This window comes from Orbicella franksi, chromosome 4 (genome assembly GCF_964199315.1).
Source record: "Orbicella franksi chromosome 4, jaOrbFran1.1, whole genome shotgun sequence".
Classification (NCBI taxonomy): Eukaryota; Metazoa; Cnidaria; class Anthozoa; order Scleractinia; family Merulinidae; genus Orbicella; species Orbicella franksi.
In genome coordinates, this window is record NC_138148.1 from 23,212,853 (window position 1) to 23,234,496 (window position 21,644).

General features: G+C 38.0%; 3 protein-coding genes across 7 annotated transcripts in view; 2 read left to right on the forward strand and 1 right to left on the reverse strand.

The window, feature by feature from the left end:
• Positions 1-21,644, forward strand: part of LOC145484989 (interleukin-1 receptor-associated kinase 4-like) — a 212,542-nt gene that overhangs the window by 40,598 nt on the left and 150,300 nt on the right. The gene's annotated exons all lie outside the window — the stretch shown is intronic.
• LOC145484947 (scavenger receptor cysteine-rich domain-containing protein DMBT1-like) overlaps positions 1-21,644 on the reverse strand; it is a 132,194-nt gene that overhangs the window by 27,400 nt on the left and 83,150 nt on the right. For all 4 annotated transcript variants that reach the window (XM_081463567.1, XM_081463566.1, XM_081463568.1 and 1 more), the window contains exons 9-11: positions 12,095-12,403; positions 11,808-11,918; positions 7,984-8,027 (exon numbers count right to left, since the gene is read on the reverse strand). In XM_081463567.1, coding sequence (XP_081319693.1) covers positions 7,984-8,027; positions 11,808-11,918; positions 12,095-12,403 — 464 coding nt within the window. The remainder of the gene's footprint in view (positions 1-7,983; positions 8,028-11,807; positions 11,919-12,094; positions 12,404-21,644) is intronic.
• LOC145485004 (uncharacterized) lies at positions 8-7,977 on the forward strand. Its single transcript, XM_081463642.1, has 2 exons — positions 8-5,858; positions 5,910-7,977. The coding sequence occupies exon 2, from the start codon at positions 6,377-6,379 to the stop codon at positions 7,286-7,288; it is 912 nt and encodes a 303-aa protein (XP_081319768.1). The 5' UTR covers positions 8-5,858; positions 5,910-6,376; the 3' UTR covers positions 7,289-7,977.

Below are 21,644 nucleotides of genomic sequence, written 5' to 3' on the forward strand. Positions count from 1 at the left end.
CTAAAGAAACATGTTTAAGTGATTAGCGGGTATATATGAGCTCCACATTGTGTTCAGTCTTGTGGTTACCGTTAGCTATGCTGCATGACATATCCCAAATCATGAAGTAATAACCAAAACTACTCAAATTCAAAATGCTTTTTAAGCCAACTCGTGATGTAATACATATGACAGGATAGTCAAAAAGATTTTGACGAGTTTGTATGTTGCATGACACAGCATAAATTTTAAAACAATTATTAATTTACAAATAATCGTTAAGCTTATTTAGGAAGAACACTTCAGCCGTTTTCATCATTACTACTGTTATTGGGTGTCACAAAAATAACTGAATGTAAGTGAAGAATGATCATTGCAGTAAATTTTCCAATTTAAGCAATTGGAAAGAAAAAGCCTGAAAAAATCAGGGCTTCAATGGGATTCAAACCCGTGACCTCTGCAATACCGGAGGTATATAATTCATATATGAATTATTTCATATAAACTTCACATAATAACTGAATGTGTTATTTACACATATATTTTATAAGTTAATAACTATAATCAACTTAATTTCTGTGAAATGAAACCAAATTCACATTTTAATTTCACCTTTAGAATTACCCGGGAGAGTCAAGGGCTATTTTGAAGTTAATTTTTTTTGTCTTTGAGACAAAAATCTTCATTCCCTCATTGCACTAAAAAATTCTTGAATAAGAGGATACATATTACTCACACTGGAGCAGACCCAAAACTGACCAAAATACTTCCAAATCACCAAATATCAAATTATGCGCTTTGTCAGATGACTTTTATGAGCACAAGTACCTGCCAAGCTATCTCCTGACCTCAGTGGTGAGTGAGAAAGAAACAGCAATCCAGTATATCTAAAATATCCATGAATAGCTAACATGGCCAGGTAGTCTGGAAAATGGGGGCCAAGATTGGTGGTTCGAATCCTGGTGTGAGACTTTTTATCCTTCGAGCTAACAATGGATGGTTTCCATTTAGAGGTATTGGACAATAGAAATGCCCAATGTAATAATAAAAGAAAATGATGTGGTATGGAATGTTGAAATAATTCGTGGAAGAAAAACGCTTCTCAAGCGTGAAACCCTTGCACATGATTTTTGCAAAAGTCAAGGTAAAAACCACTGTCAAAGCAGTCGATGGATCGATTTACCTACCCACATTTGTTGTATACCAAATATCTTTAATTTGGGAGCCCTTGTTTGACTCCAAACATGAAAGATCGGTTCACAATGGTCAAGCAAATGTTGCCCCTCGTTCAAAATACCCAGGTCAGCAGAATTATCACCAAAAAACTATTACGAACTCATGATTCACTGACCGAGCAATAATGTCCTTCCCAACTAACTGCTATCACTCCTGAGTCCTCTGACAATTTCTGACCTTCCGCATGTCAGCAGTGACTTGTACTGGCTCCATTTTAAAGCTCGTTTGAAACCCGTCCTTCAGAAATAACCTTACTTGTTCCATAAACCTAATTCCCCCGGCTCTTGGTTTCTGTAGGAACCAGCCTTCACGCTTGGTTTCCAGACTTCCTTTGGTGCAGAACGGTCCTGGTTGGACTTTTGAATTATCAGCGAGAGACAACATTGAAAACTTTCAAGCCTATTGGTGAAGTAGGTGATCGAATTTCTCTTCGTGAGGATGGAAGTTTAGTCCATACTTGCCAAAATTAGTGTGGTGAGGTCATTAAAGGTGGAGAAAACATAAGAGCAGCTGCTTTCATTGAATTCAAACATTATCTGCTTTTCTTCTGACTCCTTGCTTGGTACCTTCATATGTCTGGCTGTGACAACAAAGAATCGTTCATCAATGTCCTTTACTGCTACAAGGCCTGGACATCGAACTTTGAGATCTGACCATGATATCAGTTTCCAGGACCTATGCCATAAGCCTTAGAGACTCTGAGACTGTTGGTGCCATATGAAAAATCATGAAATGTATACAGCTGCAGCAGTTCAGTTCATCTGTTTTGCCTCCAGAGCCTTGCACATATCCGAGGAAGTCAGTTTCTGTTTTCAATTTTTTTTACATTTGAATAGCTTATCTACAATTTCATCTACAACTTATCTACTACGTACTCAGGACAAGCCTGAAAACCATCTGATGGTGAGGTTGCCTCCTGGTTACAGATATTTTATTTTAATTATTTTCATTATCATTATCATTATTATTATCAATATCATTATCATTATCACTGTCATTACAAGTAGGACTGGCAAAACAATGTTATAATTTAATTTATAAAATAACTGAGATACTGCGAGCACTCTGACTGGTCAGAAACCTATGGTTTACTGTCCCGATAAAACCATAGAAAACTGAAACATTTTCCTGTCCTGAAATATGGACGCTGCTCGTGGCGACCTCCCAGATTTTAAGGTGGCTGGTACCAGTTTTCTTGCGTGGGGAGTAGATCACCACATGTGTCACGCGTGAGTAACACGCACGATAGAGGCGTGAGATTTAAAACTCAAAAGACTAAAAGAAATATGACGGCACGCGGCTCATTTCGAACAAGGTCACTTTTGTACTGTTGGAAATGAAATTCGCATATAAAGGAGGCTTTACCTGCTAGAACAACTTTAGTCAATTCTGTGTATTTAAGAGGAATTATTTCAGGAATTCAATGTTTCCCAAATTTCAAAGGCAACTCGATTGATCGTGACAGCCACCGGGAACGTATAAAGGACTTGCAAAACATAGGAAATCTACCCAGAATTTGTGTATAAAATCCTACAGAGTAAGCCCAGGAGGTTGTCTTTAATGACAACTACAACTGTAAATGATGTTTTGGCAGCAAACAAAACAAAACGCCTGTTTGGAGCCCACTCACCCGCACGGGCACTCAAAGCAGTCAGTGGTAGTCAAAACAGCTTATGAGCAACTGCTAATCTTATAAAGTCTGGATTTTTGAATGCGTGGCTACATACGTGGGAATAATGGAACTCGAGAAGGCTTTTACATGAAAACAAGCCTGGTGACCCCTTCTTTTTATTGTTTTAATATAATATTATTATTGAGAAGAAATGTCAGAAAAAAATTTCTTCCGAAAGAAATTTGCACTTTGTGTGAATTGTCGTTTTTCCAAGTTTACAAGAAATCGGCTACGTAAAATTATTTTAAAATTGTTGTGCATTTTCATTTTCAGATGCCAAAAGCTATTGGTTAAAAAAAACTCGGGGTAACCGGGTTAATTTCTTAGTTATTAGTGACATAACTGAACAATTAGGGCTGGAAAATCCCTTTGGAATGTTGCCATGGTAACTGCTGACAACAAAATAACAGCTGTTTTAGGTCAGGTATAGATTATATAATCCAAACCTACAAAAATATTACAGTAGCCCTGGTCTGCCTTTCTGTTCTATTCTTACAAAGTTATGAGCCGTCAAAAACCTGAAAACTGGTAAGAGCCACCCTAATTTATTGACGGCCTTTGGTTTGGAGGAATTCAGAAATGAAAAAGATGCTATGAACGCCAAAAGGAATGAGGCTAGTGGTGAGCAGAGCAAAAAGAAGAGAAGATTTGTGGAGATGGAAAAGCATGTCCTCCATGATATGGCCACAAATTCACAGGCTAAACAAACTAAAAAAGCAACACAATGGGCGGTCTCAGTTTTTACAGGTCTGTTGAAACAGTACAAGTCTATTTTTATTCAGTATTACAAAAAATAAGCTTAATTTGCACAAGGGAAAACAAAAGAGGACTCAACCGATATTATTAAAACGTAAACATTTCACTGTTTTCCACTGTGCCAAATTTGTCATTAAAATGGTTCACATGCACACACGCTCCGTCTTTTTGTTTCACTCAAAAATGCTTAAGCTTAGAGATATGTGATTTCTTTTTTCTACAGAGTGGAGTAAGCAGAAATTACACTTTCAGAGCTACAGTATTGTGCAAAAGTAACGCAAACAAATTTCGGCGAAATTCCTGGCTTTTCAGGGCTCTTTGAAGAAATTTCGCTTAAAACGATATTTCCATGAAATTTCCCCACATTTTCGTGACACCTATTGTTTTGATCTGCACGATTTTTCGAACACTAATTCACTTTGCGTGATGATTCACCGTGAATTTTTGAGCGATAATTCGCTCCTCCTGAAAAGTCGCTGCAATTTTTTGAACGATAATACACTCCTCCCGAAAATTCGATGTATTGTTTATCAATAGGCCAAGAGCAAAACACAGTTCGCTAAGTGAAACATACAAAAGACCTTTCCAATCGTTGCGTACAAAAGAAACCATTAATCTGCCGAAATAGCATCACAGCTCGACGAAATGTTAGCTATGAAACTCACCTGGTTATTTCAGAAGGAATGCTAAATTGTTGACTTGACCCAAAACCCTAAAACACCACAGTTCCGATAAATAAATGCAATTGTACTTAATCACTATGTTATACACTTGCCAACACGCCATTTTCACAGCATGTAGAACCACATGATTTTTCTCGCGCCAGACCCCTGTCTCCGTGCCAGTTTGCTGCCATAGCAACTGTTCGTGTTTATATAACTTAGACCAGAAAACATTCCCTCATTCGCTTTACATTTAATATTTATAACACCTCGATGGTCAGTCATCATGCCTTAAGTTTCAAATTATACGAGAACTCAAATCAAGCTCTTTCACAAGCAAGATCTCCACCCAGCTGGAATATTCAGGTCATTGAAGAACAAAGGTTTACTAGTAAGCAGTAGTAAGCCACGCTAGCGTCTCTCGAATCATCAGAAAACTAAAAATTACTGACCCCATGGTGAATCTAATGTGCTTGGGAAGACCAACAAAGGTGTCTGTGGATGCAAAAGCATTAATAGATCAACAGATGCAAAAAAATGATGAGACTATAAGCCAACAGATTCAGAGGATGTTAGCAAAATGTGGGATTTCCGTGAGTTCGTCCACAGTATGAATATCTCGCCAACAGCAAGGCTGGACTCTGCAGCAGACCGCTTATTGTCAGTTCATCCAAGATCTCGCAATATTAGGTCACACATCAGTTCTCTAGTTTTTCTGTAATGTTCTCGTTATGCCGCAATATTTGAATTTTCATATTAAATGTTAAAACTTGTAATAAAATTTTGGAAACGGATTGTTGTTGCAATCATCCATATCTGTGTATCCCTATAAGTTAGAGTCCCAATGATTTTTATTAAGACGACGAAAGTGGAGCGAAATAATTGCGAACTGTTCGAAGACTTAAAGCAACACCCAGTGACCTCAGTTCAGGGTTGTCCGAAAGGTGGATAACGTCATCCAGCCTTTGAACAACTTGGACCAGGGACCCGTTTCTCGAAGGTCTGAGAAGTTCTTGCACTCGGCTGGAAAGCCATAGCAAAATCTCAAACCCTATGATTACAGCACTGTTTTATTCGCATATTCTTAATATGAACAGAGGCTCTCTTCATACGAGAAGTTTCAGGCATATACACCTCTCAGTTTTTAGGTACTTTCCAGGGCTTTCAAGAAAGTTTAATAAACAACTGCAAGGGGACTGGGATGGTGGTAATTCGGTATGGAAATAAACATGACTTGGATTCGCGAGCGTGCACATGCGTTCAGATTGAAAAACCCTCATAAATTGTTTGCGACTGTTTACTTAGCGGCGTAAGTACACAGAACTGGAGATGTTTTTGTTTTCTTTGTGGAACAAACTGAGGTCATTGTCTTTATAATGCGGTTCAGTGTATTCTGATTCTCTGCATATGAAACTGGGCCTGAGCTGAACTTGAGCAAGCAAAGCTGCTTGAAAGCCTTTCGCAAACTTTAGGTGAGTAAGATTTTAGTAACATATTTCTCATAGATAAAATGTTATCCCCTTAATTGGTGATCGATGACTGCAAACTGGCACGTATTTACAAACAACTTATGAGCACGTATTTACAAATTTATCGCTTGTAAGTTACAATACAGTTTTTTCGTATCAGTCACTAAAAGAAAATTGCGTGAACGCTGCCGAACTGCTGTTTGATACGTTGCGAATTTTCGTGTACTGCCTAGCAAACTATTGTTTGTGCTCACGAATTTTCTTTAGCTTAACGAAACTTTGAAGAAAAATCGCCCTTTGTTCAAGCGAATTAACGCTTGATACGCCATGAAATTTCACTTGAACTTTTGTGCGAACTTTTGTCGAAAAGTCATGGGAAAAAAGAATGAAATTTGCGCATTTCGCTTGCATTTCTTTTGCACAATACTGTAGATTAACGTTTCCGTCAGTTTTATGCCAAAGCTCGTAACCAAGATGGAGGAAATTATAGCAGAGCAACACTACTTGCCCTCAGAAATGGCATCGAGATATACCTTAATTTGCCTCCAAACAACGGTGGCATTTCGCTGGCCAGAGATTCCCAATTTGTTCTGTCAAACAAGATGCTAGATGCCAAAATTAAACAGTTAAAGAAAGACAGCATGCAAAACACAACACACAAACCAGCCATTGAGCTGGAAGATCTTGAAATGCTCAAAAACAGTGATATTCTATCACTTACTCACCCCTTGTCGCTTTTGAGAAATGGGTGGTTTCACATCTCATTGTTTTGGTGCCGCTGTGGCTTTGAAGGCCAGCGAAGTCTTAAAAAGAGCAGTTTTGTATTTAGTGAAGATGCGAAGGGCGACCATTTTGTCTCAATGGCACATGATGAAGCAACTAAAAACCACCAAGGCGCTGTTTGTGATGTTGAGAGTTTCGAGAGAAATGCAAGAATGTACAAAACCAGTTGTAAAACCGATGGTTATACCGCTCTTGATTTTGTGCTATCGAAATTGAATCCAGAATGTGAAGCACTATTCCAGTATCCTAAACGAAACTGGGAGCCATCTGACAATGTTTGGTATGAAAACAGGCTGCTCAAAGTAAACAAGCTCTCAACCACGATGAAAGATATCAGCTCCACTGCCAGACTTTCTCGTATCTACACAAATAATTCAGTTAGGGCGACAGCCATAACCTTGTGGGAAAATGCTGGCCTCACAAATCAGGAAATCATGGCGATATCCAGTCACCGCAATGAGTCCAGCCTGCAAAACTACCACAACATGCCTTCTGTACAACAATTTCGCAAATGCAGCAACATCCTTACAGTAGCACTTGGTGATGATAAAGTTCAGCCGACCACTACAGATCAGCTTGTGAGTAACGAAAGAAGGCCTCCGTTACAGCAGCTGCAAGTTCCATCTGTCAACACGGCAATTTCTTACACAAAGCAGAACACAGATGTGTTCAGTCAGATGTTCAGTTCATGCACGATTGGAAATGTCCACGTCTTCAATTTCAAGCCATGACAGAACAATTCTGTTTCCTTTAAACTGAGTGTATCATCTTTCACAGATAGTGGAAATATTGCCTTTTGCATTTCTTTTTCATGCTTGATGAAAAGTTAAGCATTAAATTATTTCTTCGGCACGATCAAGAATGTTTTGAGGGCAGATTTAAAAGATGAAAGAGATGTTGTATTTTTAACAGAATCCGGTACACAGTTCCATAATATAGGTGCGGAGAAAGAAAACGCACGTTCACCGTATGTCACAGAGTTCACAGTAGGGACAGTGAAAAGAAGTTTAGAGGATGAGTGTAGGCTCTGTTGCGGGTGGTATTGTTGTAGGAGGGACGACAAGTACGCTGGACAAAGTCCATGGATAATCTTAAAAGTCTAGTGCTGTAGAGTATAACTTTGGTTTTATATTGGATCTTTATGATTACTAGATTTTTGTTAAAGTAACATTCTTTGGACCTGACTTTAACCTGTTTTGCTCCTTGTGAATATTTAATGTGATTTGGCTTCTTTTTGTCACATAAGCACCCCATAACGTCTTTTAACGGTCATTCCTTCAATTTGCCCCATAATAGATCTACATTATGCAGATTTTTTCGATACCTAAACTCAACATTAATGATCAAAAGAAAGTTAAGAACCTAAACAACCAGCTTACTACACCTTTGTTTTACAGCAAAAGCTACATGCTATGTTTCTTTATACCTGGTCCAGATTTCCATCCAAAACAATTTCTTCAGTATCATTTTCTGCAATAAAATTGACAGAGTAAAAAGCAGCATTAGTCTTGATAACTGTCTTTGTTATTCCAGCCTGTGTTGCCAACCATTTGTCAGTTTGCATACTGTAGTATGCTTACATATTTGTTAAAAAGGTTCATACAGGCATTAGACCTTCATTTCAGGGCCACAGCCTGGGTGAAGTTTATACTGGGGTAGCTCATCATGAGTGCTGAAGGTGCAAACCTCTAGGGGTACTTGGGCATTATCCACTGGGATACTGGGGCATTCTCCCCTGGGATTTTTTTACATATAGCATCTCTGAAATAGCATTTCCAGCCTTCTGAGAGTAGTTTCCAGTAATTTTCCACTGACTAAAATTATCGATCAGATATGTTAATTTGTTGTTGTACTCTTCTGATTTAACAGGTGTATACATACTAATTGCTTTTGAGTGGTACAACTTAGAGAGAGAGAGCGTGCGGTATAGGAATTAAACTTTTTTTTTGGTAGTAGTCTTCAAAAGGAGTCCCTGGATGTTCATGTACACTTAAAGTCTTTATGATCAAATTAGATGTGATGGAAGTTGTTGCAAAATTAATGGCTTCAAAATAGATTTGCTTGTAGTGTTCCTTTGCAGTTTGAAGAAAATGAGGAGTTTGCCATTGTCCAATGTTGAATTGTTTCAGTGATTCTCTCTTTCTTAAAGGTTCGGAGTCTTCCATAGTCTTAATTTCCTTGTCTTTTCTCTGTAAGATGCGAGCCCAAAAGAGATGAAATCACACATCAGTTCAATCTGTTAACAAAATTTTACACCCACTTTCAGTGTAACATGTACAGCAACCATCTTTTGACACGCCATCTCTCAACATGCTATGTAACCTGGCCTACGTAAAAAATGTACGCACCAAAGACTTCTTTATAGTCAAACTTGACTTGTAGTCATGTTAGATGGATTTATTTGACATAAAACTAAGGCTAGGACCATCAAGAAAACATTCTGTGAGACATGGCATGTCGAAAGATGGCCAAAACATGTCACCTATGCACGTAACACTTAAAGCAGGTGTGAACACATCTTGAGCGAGCATATTTCCTTAAACAGCTGATTTTGACGAACTCTGCAAAGCACATCTCAAATTCTCCCACCTAAGAAACTACCACAGTTAAAACTAAACTAATCATACTTTGAACGCCCATGATTGTCTATTTCATTTTTGTGTCCTTTAAGATCTCAAGCAACCTGCCCCAAAGCTCCCTGAGTTGATTAGGATTGTTTAGCACTGATGCTAATGCTTCACCATGCACAGTCCATCGAGTCAGGCAAAGCACATGAACTCTGCTTGACTCAACTCATTCACTATTTTTGCTCTAATTTCATCTAATCTGGTGTTTCTTTGAAGGGAATTTTGTTCTACTAACTTTCCAATTTCTCTGACTGTATCAAGTGAAACACACATACATTTCCCTGATTTTATGGCATCACCTACAGCTAGGCAGGGCAGTAACAATGAGAGTACAAGCCGTTTCATGTGACTGATTTAATCTTTGTTTCCACTCCAGTTTTCTCACTTGCCATCGTTACGGCACTGTCATAGCATTGAAAATGAGTAATTTGAACAACCAGATTCATTTGATGCTTGAATGCGAACTCCTTCATTAACTGTTCTTACTATATGGCCAGCTCTGTGAGCGGGCAAGGTGAATCAAATCCTGCGCCGTGATTGGCTACCCGAGCGGGCAAGATGGAGCTATCTTACCCGCTCGGGACTACCCGCTGTGTCCTGCAAGAAAAATTTCCTCGAAAGCCATATAATAAATCCTTTATTGACTGAGTTTGTTCAGTCAAGATGGCTGGATATTGGCCTCGTTCTTTTTTTGCGTGGTTTTGGACCTCGACTCCATCTTGGTCCATAGACACGCAAAAAAAGAACTTCGCCAATATCCAGCCATCTTGACCCAACACTTGGTCAATAACCCATACATCATGGTTTCCATTCTTCTTTCTAGATGGCTCTGGCAGGGATTTCAAAATTAGCCGGCGCCCGGCGCAAGTCACCGGCTACTTCAAGCATTTGCGCTGGGTACTTTTCGTTGCAAAGTTTGTTAATACACAATTTTGCTTTGCCAACGTAGTCATGATCTGATCTTTTTGAGAAAATAAATAAAGTGGTGAAAATCTTAACAGTGTGGCTATTATATATACCTTTCGAACTTCGAAGCAAGAGCAATACTTTTGACGGGCATTATGTACATGTGCATGTATCAGTTTTGTCAAAACGTGAACATTTTCCACAATGAAGCACTGTTGAAAATTTACGGAGGCAAACAGGTAAACTAATATCATGTCCTGTTCCAGTTTTTAAAGTGACAAAAAAAACAATCGGCTAGTATTTGGCCTAAGTTGACCACAAATTGATCCAGCTCTCCGAGCGTCCGCATGGTGAATGTGAGAGCAGTCTTCATTGTAAAACGTCACTCCACACGTGCTCCAAACGTATTCTAAGTGAAGGTTTGAAAGGTGTCGTAACACTAAAGGCCTTCAGCAATGCAAGTGCTCGGAATTTAAGACAAACGAAAACTCAAAAAATGTCAAAACATTGAAGCAGAAACGAAACGAGATCGCTGATTTGTTGTGATACTTCAAAATCAGTTTTCGGTCATGAAAATGCACCTCAACACAGAGATTTTCAAGTTTTCCAGGGTCTTAACCCCATTCCCATCCCTGTGCTGAAGGGGGTAGCCATTCCGGCACTCTTCTACACGTGGCCTCCTTTATCATGACCCTAGAGTGTGCAGCCTACTTTATGATTTCCACCTGCTACTTTATTGCAATTTGAAAACCCTGTCTGGTCTCACGGATTTAAGATGTGTGCATTACTTAATGAACATTTCACTTTTTAATTGTTGAAGCCATAAAAATTTTCATGTTCTATCAAATTAAAATGAACACCTTGACATTTTCAAAGAGAAACATGAAGAGCCTGGCTGCTGGCCAAAGTGTGTGTCACCCCTTCCCCATGCTACCGCTCTGACTTTCAAGGACTATTGAACAACAACAACAACTTTATTTGTACTCATTCAGCTAGAAATTAAATGAACAAAAATATGTTTAAAATAAAAAGAGTACATGGCTGTCTGAAATAACCTTAATGGGCTAATAAGCCTAGGCAGCCATCCTCAGTGATTTAAAACAATGATTTATTTGGGTCAAATAAGAAGGGAAAATAAGAAAAAGACATGCAAGAACACACAAAGCACACACACACAAAGACTAATTATACATACAGATTTAAAGAAAAATAGGTGGATGATACAGTGCACTGATGAGAATAGTTATACTTTACAAACAGAGTTACAGATATTCAATATGCACTAATAGCTTGCAATAATGGTTGGCTTGATCTTTTTCTTATAAGGTTAATATCATCACTAATATCATTCCACATCTTTGCACCTTGATATCTAATGTTAAAGAGTCCATAGTTTGTTCTAGTTTTTGGGAGAGCATAAGTCACTCTAGACTCACAGTCTGAGGATAATTCAGCACTATTCAAGGATTGGTTTCCAACAGAATCACTACTGAAATTTGTTCTTGTTACTGGGCACACAAAATACAAAATATTGGATTATCTTGCCTGTTGTGTACTTCACTTAATAATCACGTAACTCCTGTATAATCAAAATCAATGCTTTTGTTGATTTACAGTTCAAATACTTACTTCAATATCAAAATGTAAAGAAAAAAAAAGGAAACAATAAACCAATAGCTGCAAAAATATGTTAAAACTGAGATCAATTATTTCTTACCAACAGACACACCACATGTTTCGCCAACATAGTATGGTTTACATTGACATGTTCCTGAAGCATCACTACAACTGCCACCATTTAAACAGGGTAAAGATTCACTGCAAAAGGCTTAAAGAGGCAAAATGAACTACTTAAGTAACAACTTTAATATAACTTTTTCCATTTATTAACAATGTACATGCAAACAGTAACTTCAGGTAAGAAGCACTACCCAAACACAGAGCCATGAAAACTGAACAAGAAGTAACAGTTTATATTGGCAATATTATGGCAAAAATTCCTACCATTGGTGCAACTGACCCCTGCATCATTCTGATGGGAACAGTTGTGAGCTGTCCAGCCCAGGTGGCGACAGAAGGACAAGGAAAGTTCATCTCCATTACATTGCACTTGATCCAAGAAAATCTGACCAGACCCTGCACCAAATCTAGCACAGCAATTTGCAGACTCAGCTCGTCTGTAGCCAAGCTGACGACAAACTACATTGGCAGCATTTTGGTCCCAGCCATGGTCGCACACTGTTCCCCACAAACCCTCATATTGAACTTCTACTCGTCCCCTCATATGAGACTGACCACCCACCAGCCGAATATCTGAAGAGAGAGCAGTGAACTTAGTAAACAACTTAAATGAAATATGGTGGTTAACCCACTGACGCCTCATTATGCTGGCCATAACCGACTGCGACAAGCATTGCCCTTTGTTCTACTTCTGACGTCATCAGCTTTCAAGAGACTATTTATTTTCAAGTCAGATAAATCAGCGGCCAAACTATTAAAAAGAATGGCTAAAAGATCTCAAATTTAAGTCCCGAACCGATTTTAAGGCAAGAAATTTTGTTTTTGCCACGTGACAAAATGCTGAAATTGTTTTCCATAGCAAAGAACGGTGACATGCGTAAATCACCAATTAAGTCTACAAAACTAACCCAAACATCAAGAAATTGATAGAATCTCCAATGTGGTGAATTAGCAGCCAATCTATTGAAAAAAAGCCAGGTAATAAAAGCCAAACATAAAGTAAAACCCACTTTGAAAACAGAACATCAAATAATTTGTGTGTCGTGTAGCAAAACGCCGAAATTGATTTACACAGTGAAAGAGAAGCGAACTGTGGGATAAAGACAAAGACAAAAACAAGCCAATTTTTTTATTAGATTTATAGGATTTTTCTTGTGGCAAATTAGCGGCCAAACATCAAATAATATGAAGCCAAACGGAAGCCAAATAATCTCTAAAAACAAACCTGAAAACAAGAATTGTAAAATTATAATTTTCTCGCCCGGGCAACTAATGTAAACAAACCAACACAGCAAAACCGAATATGCAAATAATTCACAACACAAAAACATGGCCAAAACTAATAAAACTAATCATTACGGTAAGTACTGATCTTAATTATTTGAGTTTCTTTCAGGATATATCGGCATTTGGCTGATGAGAACTCAGGTGATGAAGGATAACGTGCAAACGAAAAGTTAATTTACAACATGTGATAATCCATGAAGCAAACTTCCTTACAAAGAGCTACACCACACTGCACGCATTCAAAAGCACTTTCTATGGGCAACCTTTGGGAGTTTTTGTACCCACCCTCTTACACTGAACACATTGCCTTTTCCTTCCCTTAATTTTATCAATAAAATGTTTCCCTGCATTCCCCTCCTCAAGTAAACAAGTCTTGATCTTACGGCACTTTGATGATTGTGTGGGAGACACACTAGTTGAATATCCCCAATCAACTGCCTGGCTAAGCCTGTCCTAAATTTCAGTTCCCTAACCTTACCCATCCCTTGGTTTAACCGATGGTAATTAAAAAGAACAAAAGCATTACATATCGATACATCAATCAGAAACCAAGAAGTATACCTATACCACTTATACGAAGAATGACTTAGAGAATAACATTCGCGCAATTGATTGGTGCGGTCAACATCCCCCATAGAGCTATTGTGTGAATTAATTACAACAGGCTTTTGGACTTCCCTATCACCCTGATTAACTTCCAGATCATCCGCTAGAGGGCTTAAATTAGTTGCCATAACACTAACATCCTGTTTGTCACGCCACTTGGTGAAAACTTCGTGGCCTTTCTGACGAACTAACTTCTCCTCAACCCTCAATTTGTCTTTTGCACATGATAGCAAGTCCTTACAATTACATCTTACAGTCCCGCAAGTGTAAGTATCATTGGCTTCTAAATGCTCTAATAGCTTAGTTGACGTAAAAAAAATATCGAAAAATACATGATGATTCCTATTCATATAAGGTCTAATTAACTTAGTCACTACATCATAACCTAACCCATAAATAAGCCAACAGGCATCAACTTCTTTACCTAAGTATACATCAAAATTCAAAACATACCCATCACTAGAATCGGCCGCCATCCAAACTTTAATTCCATACTTAGTAGGTTTAGCAGGCATGCATTGTCTAAAGGATAACCTCCCCCTAAAACCGATGATACCCTCATACACAGAGAGATTCTTAGTAGGTTTAAACTTAGTTTGACAATTACGTAAAATAGAGTTAAATATCAGCCTCATCTTATAAAGGTGGTCAAAGCCTGGTGTTCCCCGAGTGGGCTCTACACTAGAATCACTAAAATGCAAATAACAATTGATTTCCTGAAATCTATTCCTAGTCATAACCTTCTTAATGCACTGGTTTCCAAAATAATCATCAGATGACCAACATAACGCTGACTGAGGGAGACTACTGATACCTATAATTATGTTTATTCCAATAAATGCCTTTAGCTATGCACGCGTAACCGGAACAAAATTAGCGAGGTGCTCAGGTGAATTTGAAAGTTTTTGGCAAGCATAGCGGCTAGTTTCTACGACAATTAAATCCCATAAATTATTATCTACAAACTCTACAAAGTAATCTAAAGGATTAGGAATCTCAGGTAAGTTAAAATTAAGGCCAGTTGCTACTGTGAAGTCCGAGATGGTGAAGTCGCTGAGATGGTCAGTCCATCGAACTTCTTCTTCTTCATTGTTGGTTCCTCCAGGTACTGGGACGCCATCGTTGTCCTCTTAGCCTTCAAGATCTACATCACTATCACTATCATTATTACTATGTCTACCCTCAAACCCAGCAAAGCTTCCTTCATCCCCTGAGTGTTCAAAAATAGCTGCAAGATCTGGTTCTCTCAGAGTTCTTAGCCATTGTCTCACGCAATTTGATTGTGCACGTGAAGAAAATTTTTCAGAAATCCCCACCTCGTGGGCTGTCTCATCAGCTGTCAAAAAATGCGCATAAGACGGCAAATGATTGGCTAATTACCCCTTTTTATCTTTATGACAAGAAAATAACGAAGTGCCTTGAGGGAGAGTAGGGAGAGGACCTAGTCCCCATGCACTTTTTTTCAGGCGGTTATGGGCGGCATGGGAAATTGGAGGGGTTTTTCGCACGGGTGGTTATGGGCGGCATGGGAGTCAATGGGTTAAAGTGCCACTAGCCCCCAAAATTTTTTTCACTAATATAAATTTCCTTTTTCTCCTGATCACCACTGTGAAAAAATTATCGTTGTAGCTATTTTGTTTAACTTTGTTTATTTTTTATTTACAAAGTTTGTAAATTTGCCCTTTTCCATGTTCACTACCGAGGAATAGCGGATGTGAATTACAAGGACAGAATATAGCAGGCCAAAAATCCAAGTAATCAGATGCGTAGAGCAGTGTGTAGTGTTAAAACGAACTCGACAAGAACTTCTGACTACAATGTAAACAGAGTTTAATTGACAGAGATCAATGTTCCATAAAAACTCAGTTGAAACAAATCACGTGCCAAGACAAAGGTAGAATTAAACCATGTGCCGTAAGCTTAGCCGTAAGTCATATGATGTAAACTGTATGCCGGTTCGAACTGAAATACAATAACGAAAATAGAAGCTAAGGCAACTAACATACCGAAGTATAAAGATAAAATAACATAAATGAAGAAACTATTGCCAATATTCTCAATAATGCCCGTAACATGGAAGTGCAACATAATCGGCACTTATACTGATCGTACAGAAGGCTGGAAAACGATTAATAGGCTACACGGTGTGTAACTTGGACAATGCTTTTATCGCAAAATAACCCTATATTGGAGATATGGACCTAATCGAGCGCGATTCGGAACATACAGAACTAACTAACCAATTTAGTAACGATACAGACAATTTGATAGGTGATAAAAGGAAACTTAACCGAAACGAATAACAGTAGAAAACCTATGAACTAACCCTAAAAAACAAGGAATAGATTACTCACTTTGGTTTGCACACGCACTGAACTTGACTTGATAGAATGGATGATCGAGTAACAGTGTAGAGAGAAACTATGGCCCAATGCAGAGAAGAAGTTGACGCAGTGAAATCTGCACTTGAACTGACCTAACCAAGGAAACCCTCGTGGATATATCTAACCAGAGAACACGTACGCAAAACCTAGCGGTTATGACTATTTCCCTAACGGACATAGCAGCTGAGGGCTGGTCAACCACAGTAGATTAAATAAGTAAGCAAGGCCTTGTTTGAAAGTGACAATTACTTGATAACATCTACGGTAAAGTAAGTTCCTGCGACAAAAAAAACAAGTTAACATCACGTTTCAAAACCAACAGCGGAGAATGGGACAAGTTGGCTTCTGACATCATTTCAGGAATAACAATATCTTGCTTCTGAGAAGAATATATGCGAATGTGTGATAGTGTGTGTCAAAATTGTTGCAGAATGCAAGGAAGACATGTTGTTGGAGGCTGTAGCAATACAGGATGCGTAGAATAGAGTATTCCTCTTCGATCTTGGGTTTGCCTCTACTGTAAAAACCTAAAGATTTTCATGGCCCGTATATTCTTCTCTATCTCTAGTGGAAAGCTTGAAATTGTCAAGGTACTGCATAAGACATGAATTTGGGATAAGCTGGAAGCCATCTGACTATTTCGAGCACAAATGATCCTCTGAGTCCCAGATGAAACTATAGGTGAGGAAATTACACGGTAAATTTAATGCATCGTATTTTTGTTCTCGAAATAGAGACTTTTCTAAATGAATAGTCAGACATTTCACGCAAGCCCCACTAAAGTATACATTTTCTGAAAGCTTAAGAATTGTAGATTATGAGGGTATATTTACTACAATAAAAAAGTTAAGGTTTTCCGAATATAGCGCCCTATTTCTCAAAGGACAGAAGATCACTAATCAAGTTCGTTTCCGGTTGATTTGAGTGGGAGGACGTGATCAACATTGCTGTGTCTTCTTTCTCTGAAAAACCATGTTGGGAAATTTTGATTACTTGTCTGGTTTGTTTTTGACATGCAGTTAAACTTTGAGTTTTGAGAAAACATGCATTCTCTTCACTAAAATTGTCATAGGTTTTGAAAGAAGCAAAAAATAAGAATTCCCAGACAAGATTTTTTTGCCTGATTATCGGGCAACATTCTCTCCAAATTTCAGCGTAAAACACTGAAAACTCTCCAGAAACAAACTCAAAATGTACGCCTGACTCACTGAAATTTTCATTTTGAGATATGAAGGAAACTATACTTTGGGACGTTCCTGTGTAATGAGGTAATTACACAAAACATGTGAAAATAATGACGCATTGATCGACCAAGTGAAGGCTCATTTTACGTTAACAATAGATCTCATATCAATTACAAAGGAGTCTAGTCTCGAAATCTTGCCTCTGGCGGGAAATATCTTTTGCAAGATTTGAATTCCACCACTCGTGCACCCAGGTTAGTAAGAAGACAATTTTCACTTCTGTTTCTTCCTTTCGATTTTTATAACGTCTTAGCTTAGACGTAAACAATGAAAGAGCCCACTCATAAACAATGTGAAAGAAACCCACAAGATACTGATTGAGTTGAGATGTTACTGCATATACTGCTTCAAATGGCAAAAGCACCAAGGAAGTAATGCTTAGAAAATTTCAAGTGTCTTATTCGTCCAGTGCAAGCAACTTCTCCTGCTCGAAGCAAGAGCCTTTGTCGCTAGCAGCCAACGTATCAGCTAAATTCTGATCGAATGTTTTTGAAACCTTTCCCCCCCGAATGTTTCCTCTGTGTTGCTTTCTTCGTACTTGCAAGTGGACTCGAACTTTTGTGTTTCTTCAACAACATATTTAACCTTAAATCAAACATAGGCACACACGGCGTGCAAGAGTTATTATTTTTTTTGTGAAGTCTCGGAGGTACGAGCATTCATGGAGCAGTTTACAGTAATGATTTGGTTAATTTGACAATTGTTTTTGGTTGTGATGTACAGCAAGAAAGAAACTGGGAATTTATGATGTACATACGATGTTACATCGGTAATGGTAAGTTAGCTAAATAGTAAGCCATAAAATGTTTGACTGAACAAACTACAGTAATCTGACACGTCTCCAGATTAATGTAGATACCATCTTATTTTTTTCTTTGATTCATTCTTTGATAAAACCCACACTGTGATTGGTGTGACAAGTGCACATGCATAACTCCCTCACTGACCGATCACATAGCCCTTCCAACCCCCAAGAGGAATTTTTGCTCAAAAATACTCAAGTTAAGAGACCTTTTCGCATTGTATACGAGTTGCAAGTTTACCCTTTTTACACAACACAACACAACAACACTACTTCACCGAAAATAGAAAGAAAGTCTGATTTAATTAAATTGCACTTTAACTTGGTGCCACGCAGTCTTCAAAGAACATTTGAGCAGTTTTGATACTTTTTACCTATAAAAATATCGGACTGAAAAGAATGTCATAAAATGCCCATCAAATAAAAATAAACTGCTACTGCAGAGACGTAAAAACCGTCCAGAAATGAAAGCTTTTTTTTGTTTAATATCCTGGGAACAATAGCCCATAACTTCTAATTGAATTTACTCCCATATAAAAACAAAAGTGTTAAGTTACCATTTGTAACTAAAGATAGCAAACATCTCGTGGGAAAGAGTGGTGACGATTCGTCAGCTCTAATTGAATTTACTCCCTTGTGAAAAACAAGAGCGTCAAATTACCCTTTGTAACTAAAAAATAAAAATATCTCGTTGTATTTGCATGCAATAAGAACAAAACAATCGTCACCTGCACTTACTATTGTAAACGTTAGAACTGTTTCAAATCTAAATAGTCTCGTCTCCTCTAAAACATGTCCTAAGAACTAGAAGCGACAATTTGTGACCTAATTGAATTTACTCCTTGTGAAAAACAAAAGTATCAAGTTACCTTTGTAGCTAAAAATAAAAATATCTTGTTGCATTTTCATACTACAAACTCATGAACTGTTTCAAACCTCAAGGCTCATCTCGTTCGTAACTAAAATCCTCAGCCTAACCCACAGAAAATGTCGAAGTAAGCCCAGTATATGAATACTTCCTCCTCTTTTACAGAAGAATAAATGAAAGGCCGCGTGCAAGAACGTCCCCTAAATTTTTTGGCCATTTTTGAAAGTGCTTAAAACTAGCTGAATTTTGGCATGTGGGCTTCGTTTCACCTGAGAAACATTGCTCTGAAGTTTTTTTCACTGGGTTGCTCTTCGTTCTCGAGAAATAACGTATGCAAAAAAGGCACACAGGTTGGAAAAACCGAGTGGTTTATTGCATACGCAATATCTCGAGAATGAAGCAAACTTTAGCGCGAAAACTACGGGACATTGCTTAATATACCTGAACGAAACTGCATGCGAAATTTGGAGCATTTTCGACAAAGTTCACCTTTGATTAAAATACCTGACGCCCTTTTCCCGCCGAGTCCTTCAAATAAACAAAGCCGGGCCTTTGTTATGATAAGCAGAGCCGATCCTTTGTTATAATAGCCAAGCCAAGCCTTTGTTATAAGTCGAAGTCTCGCCTCGGTTTATTATAACAAAGGATCGGCCCGCCGTGACCACAAGGACTTTACTTACGAGGATTTTACTTAGAAACCAGCAAAATGTCAATTTCACGCAGCTTATACAAGCTCAAATTTGTTGATTTCAGGTCAAAAGTGCTTACAATGTTGACTCATGTTAATGTGCGACGGCAAGGATGTTGATTTCTCTTAGAAAGCAGCAAAATGTCAATTTTACGCAATGTAAAAGCTCAAAAATGTCGATTTTAGGTCAAAAAAGGTTTAAATGTTAATTTCATGTTAACCCGTGACGGTAGGGATGTTGATTTCACTTAGAAAACAGCAAAATGTTAATTTCACGCAACGTATAAGCTCAAAAATGTTAATTTCAGGTCTAAATGGGTAAAAATGCTGATTTTACGTTAACGCGTGACGGCAAGGATGTTGATTTCACTTAGAAAACAGCAAAATGTTAATTTCACGCAGCGTATAAGCTCAAAAATGTTGATTTCAGGTCTAAATAGGTAAAAATGCTGATTTCACGATAACGCGTAACAGCAAGGATGTTGATTTCACTTAGAAAACAGCAAAATGTTAATTTCACGCAACGTATAAGCTCAAAAATGTTAATTTCAGGTCTAAATGGGTAAAAATGCTGATTTTACGTTAACGCGTGACGGCAAGGATGTTGATTTCACTTAGAAAACAGCAAAATGTTAATTTCACGCAGCGTATAAGCTCAAAAATGTTGATTTCAGGTCTAAATAGGTAAAAATGCTGATTTCACGTTAACGCGTGACGGCAAGGATGTCGATTTCACTTAGAAAACAGCAAAATGTTAATTTCACGTAACTTATAAGCTAAAAGTTGTTGATCTCAGGTCTAAATAGGTAAAAATGCTGATTTCACGTTAACGCGTGATGGCAAGGATGTTGATTTCACTTAGAAAACAGCAAAATGTTAATTTCACGCAACTTATAAGCTAAAAATTGTTAATTTCAGGTCTAAATAGGTAAAAATGTTGATTTCACGTAACGCGTGACGGAAAGGATGTTGATTTCACTTAGAAAACAGCAAAATGTTAATTTCACGCAACGTATAAGCTCAAAAATGTTGATTTCAGGTTTAAATAGGTAAAATATGGCGGCCGGAAAATAGTGTTAACATCTGCAACTTACTTTGGTTATCTGGGACAATGATTATCTGCACTGAACAAATAGTCTAGTCTAGTCTAGTCTATCAACTTTATTGGTCACAAAATTACAATATAATTAAAAGAAGAAAAGGACCAATAGGAATTGCGCGAACGGGAAAATAAAGTTACCCATGCGAGGCGCAACCCTAGAAGCTAGTAAGAATGGTGATAGAAAATCTTAAATTTGATAAAAATTACAATAAAATCTAATAATTACTTATAGTTAAAAATTATAGTTAAATCTAATTAATTACAATAGTTTAAGACAAGATGCGGATAATATTAGTCACAGAAAATTAAGAGCAGTGGCAAGGGCAGTTACGGAAGAGGAACCAGGAGCAGGGCATGTCAATATCATAGGCAGTGTCCAGTAAAGTAAAATAAGTGGCGTGCAAAAAATATTTGAATAAACTTGGGCTAGAAAATTTGTCTTGAGGGGCGAGATTACAGATAGTGTTCCAGGGTTTTACAATTCTATTGAAAAAAGAAGCTTGAAAAGTTGCGGTTTTACAGTAAGCAGGTTTTAGTACGAGGGTGGGGTTCTTAGAGCGGGACCGGCCATGTGTGGTAAAAGTGACATATCGTTCAATTTTTAGGTCAGTATATCCAGAAATACAGTTATAGAGAAATAAAAGATCTCTCAGTTCCCTGTCATATGTTAGTGGTAACAAGCGAAGAGTCAGTAATCGTTGTTTGTAGGACATCTCGCTGATTCTAGTTCTTAGTATCCAGTGAGTGGCGTGCCTCTGGACTCTTTCTAAGATTGTTCTCAAATTGACACTAGCAGGAGACCAAACTTCCGTGGCATAAGTAAGCTGTGACTT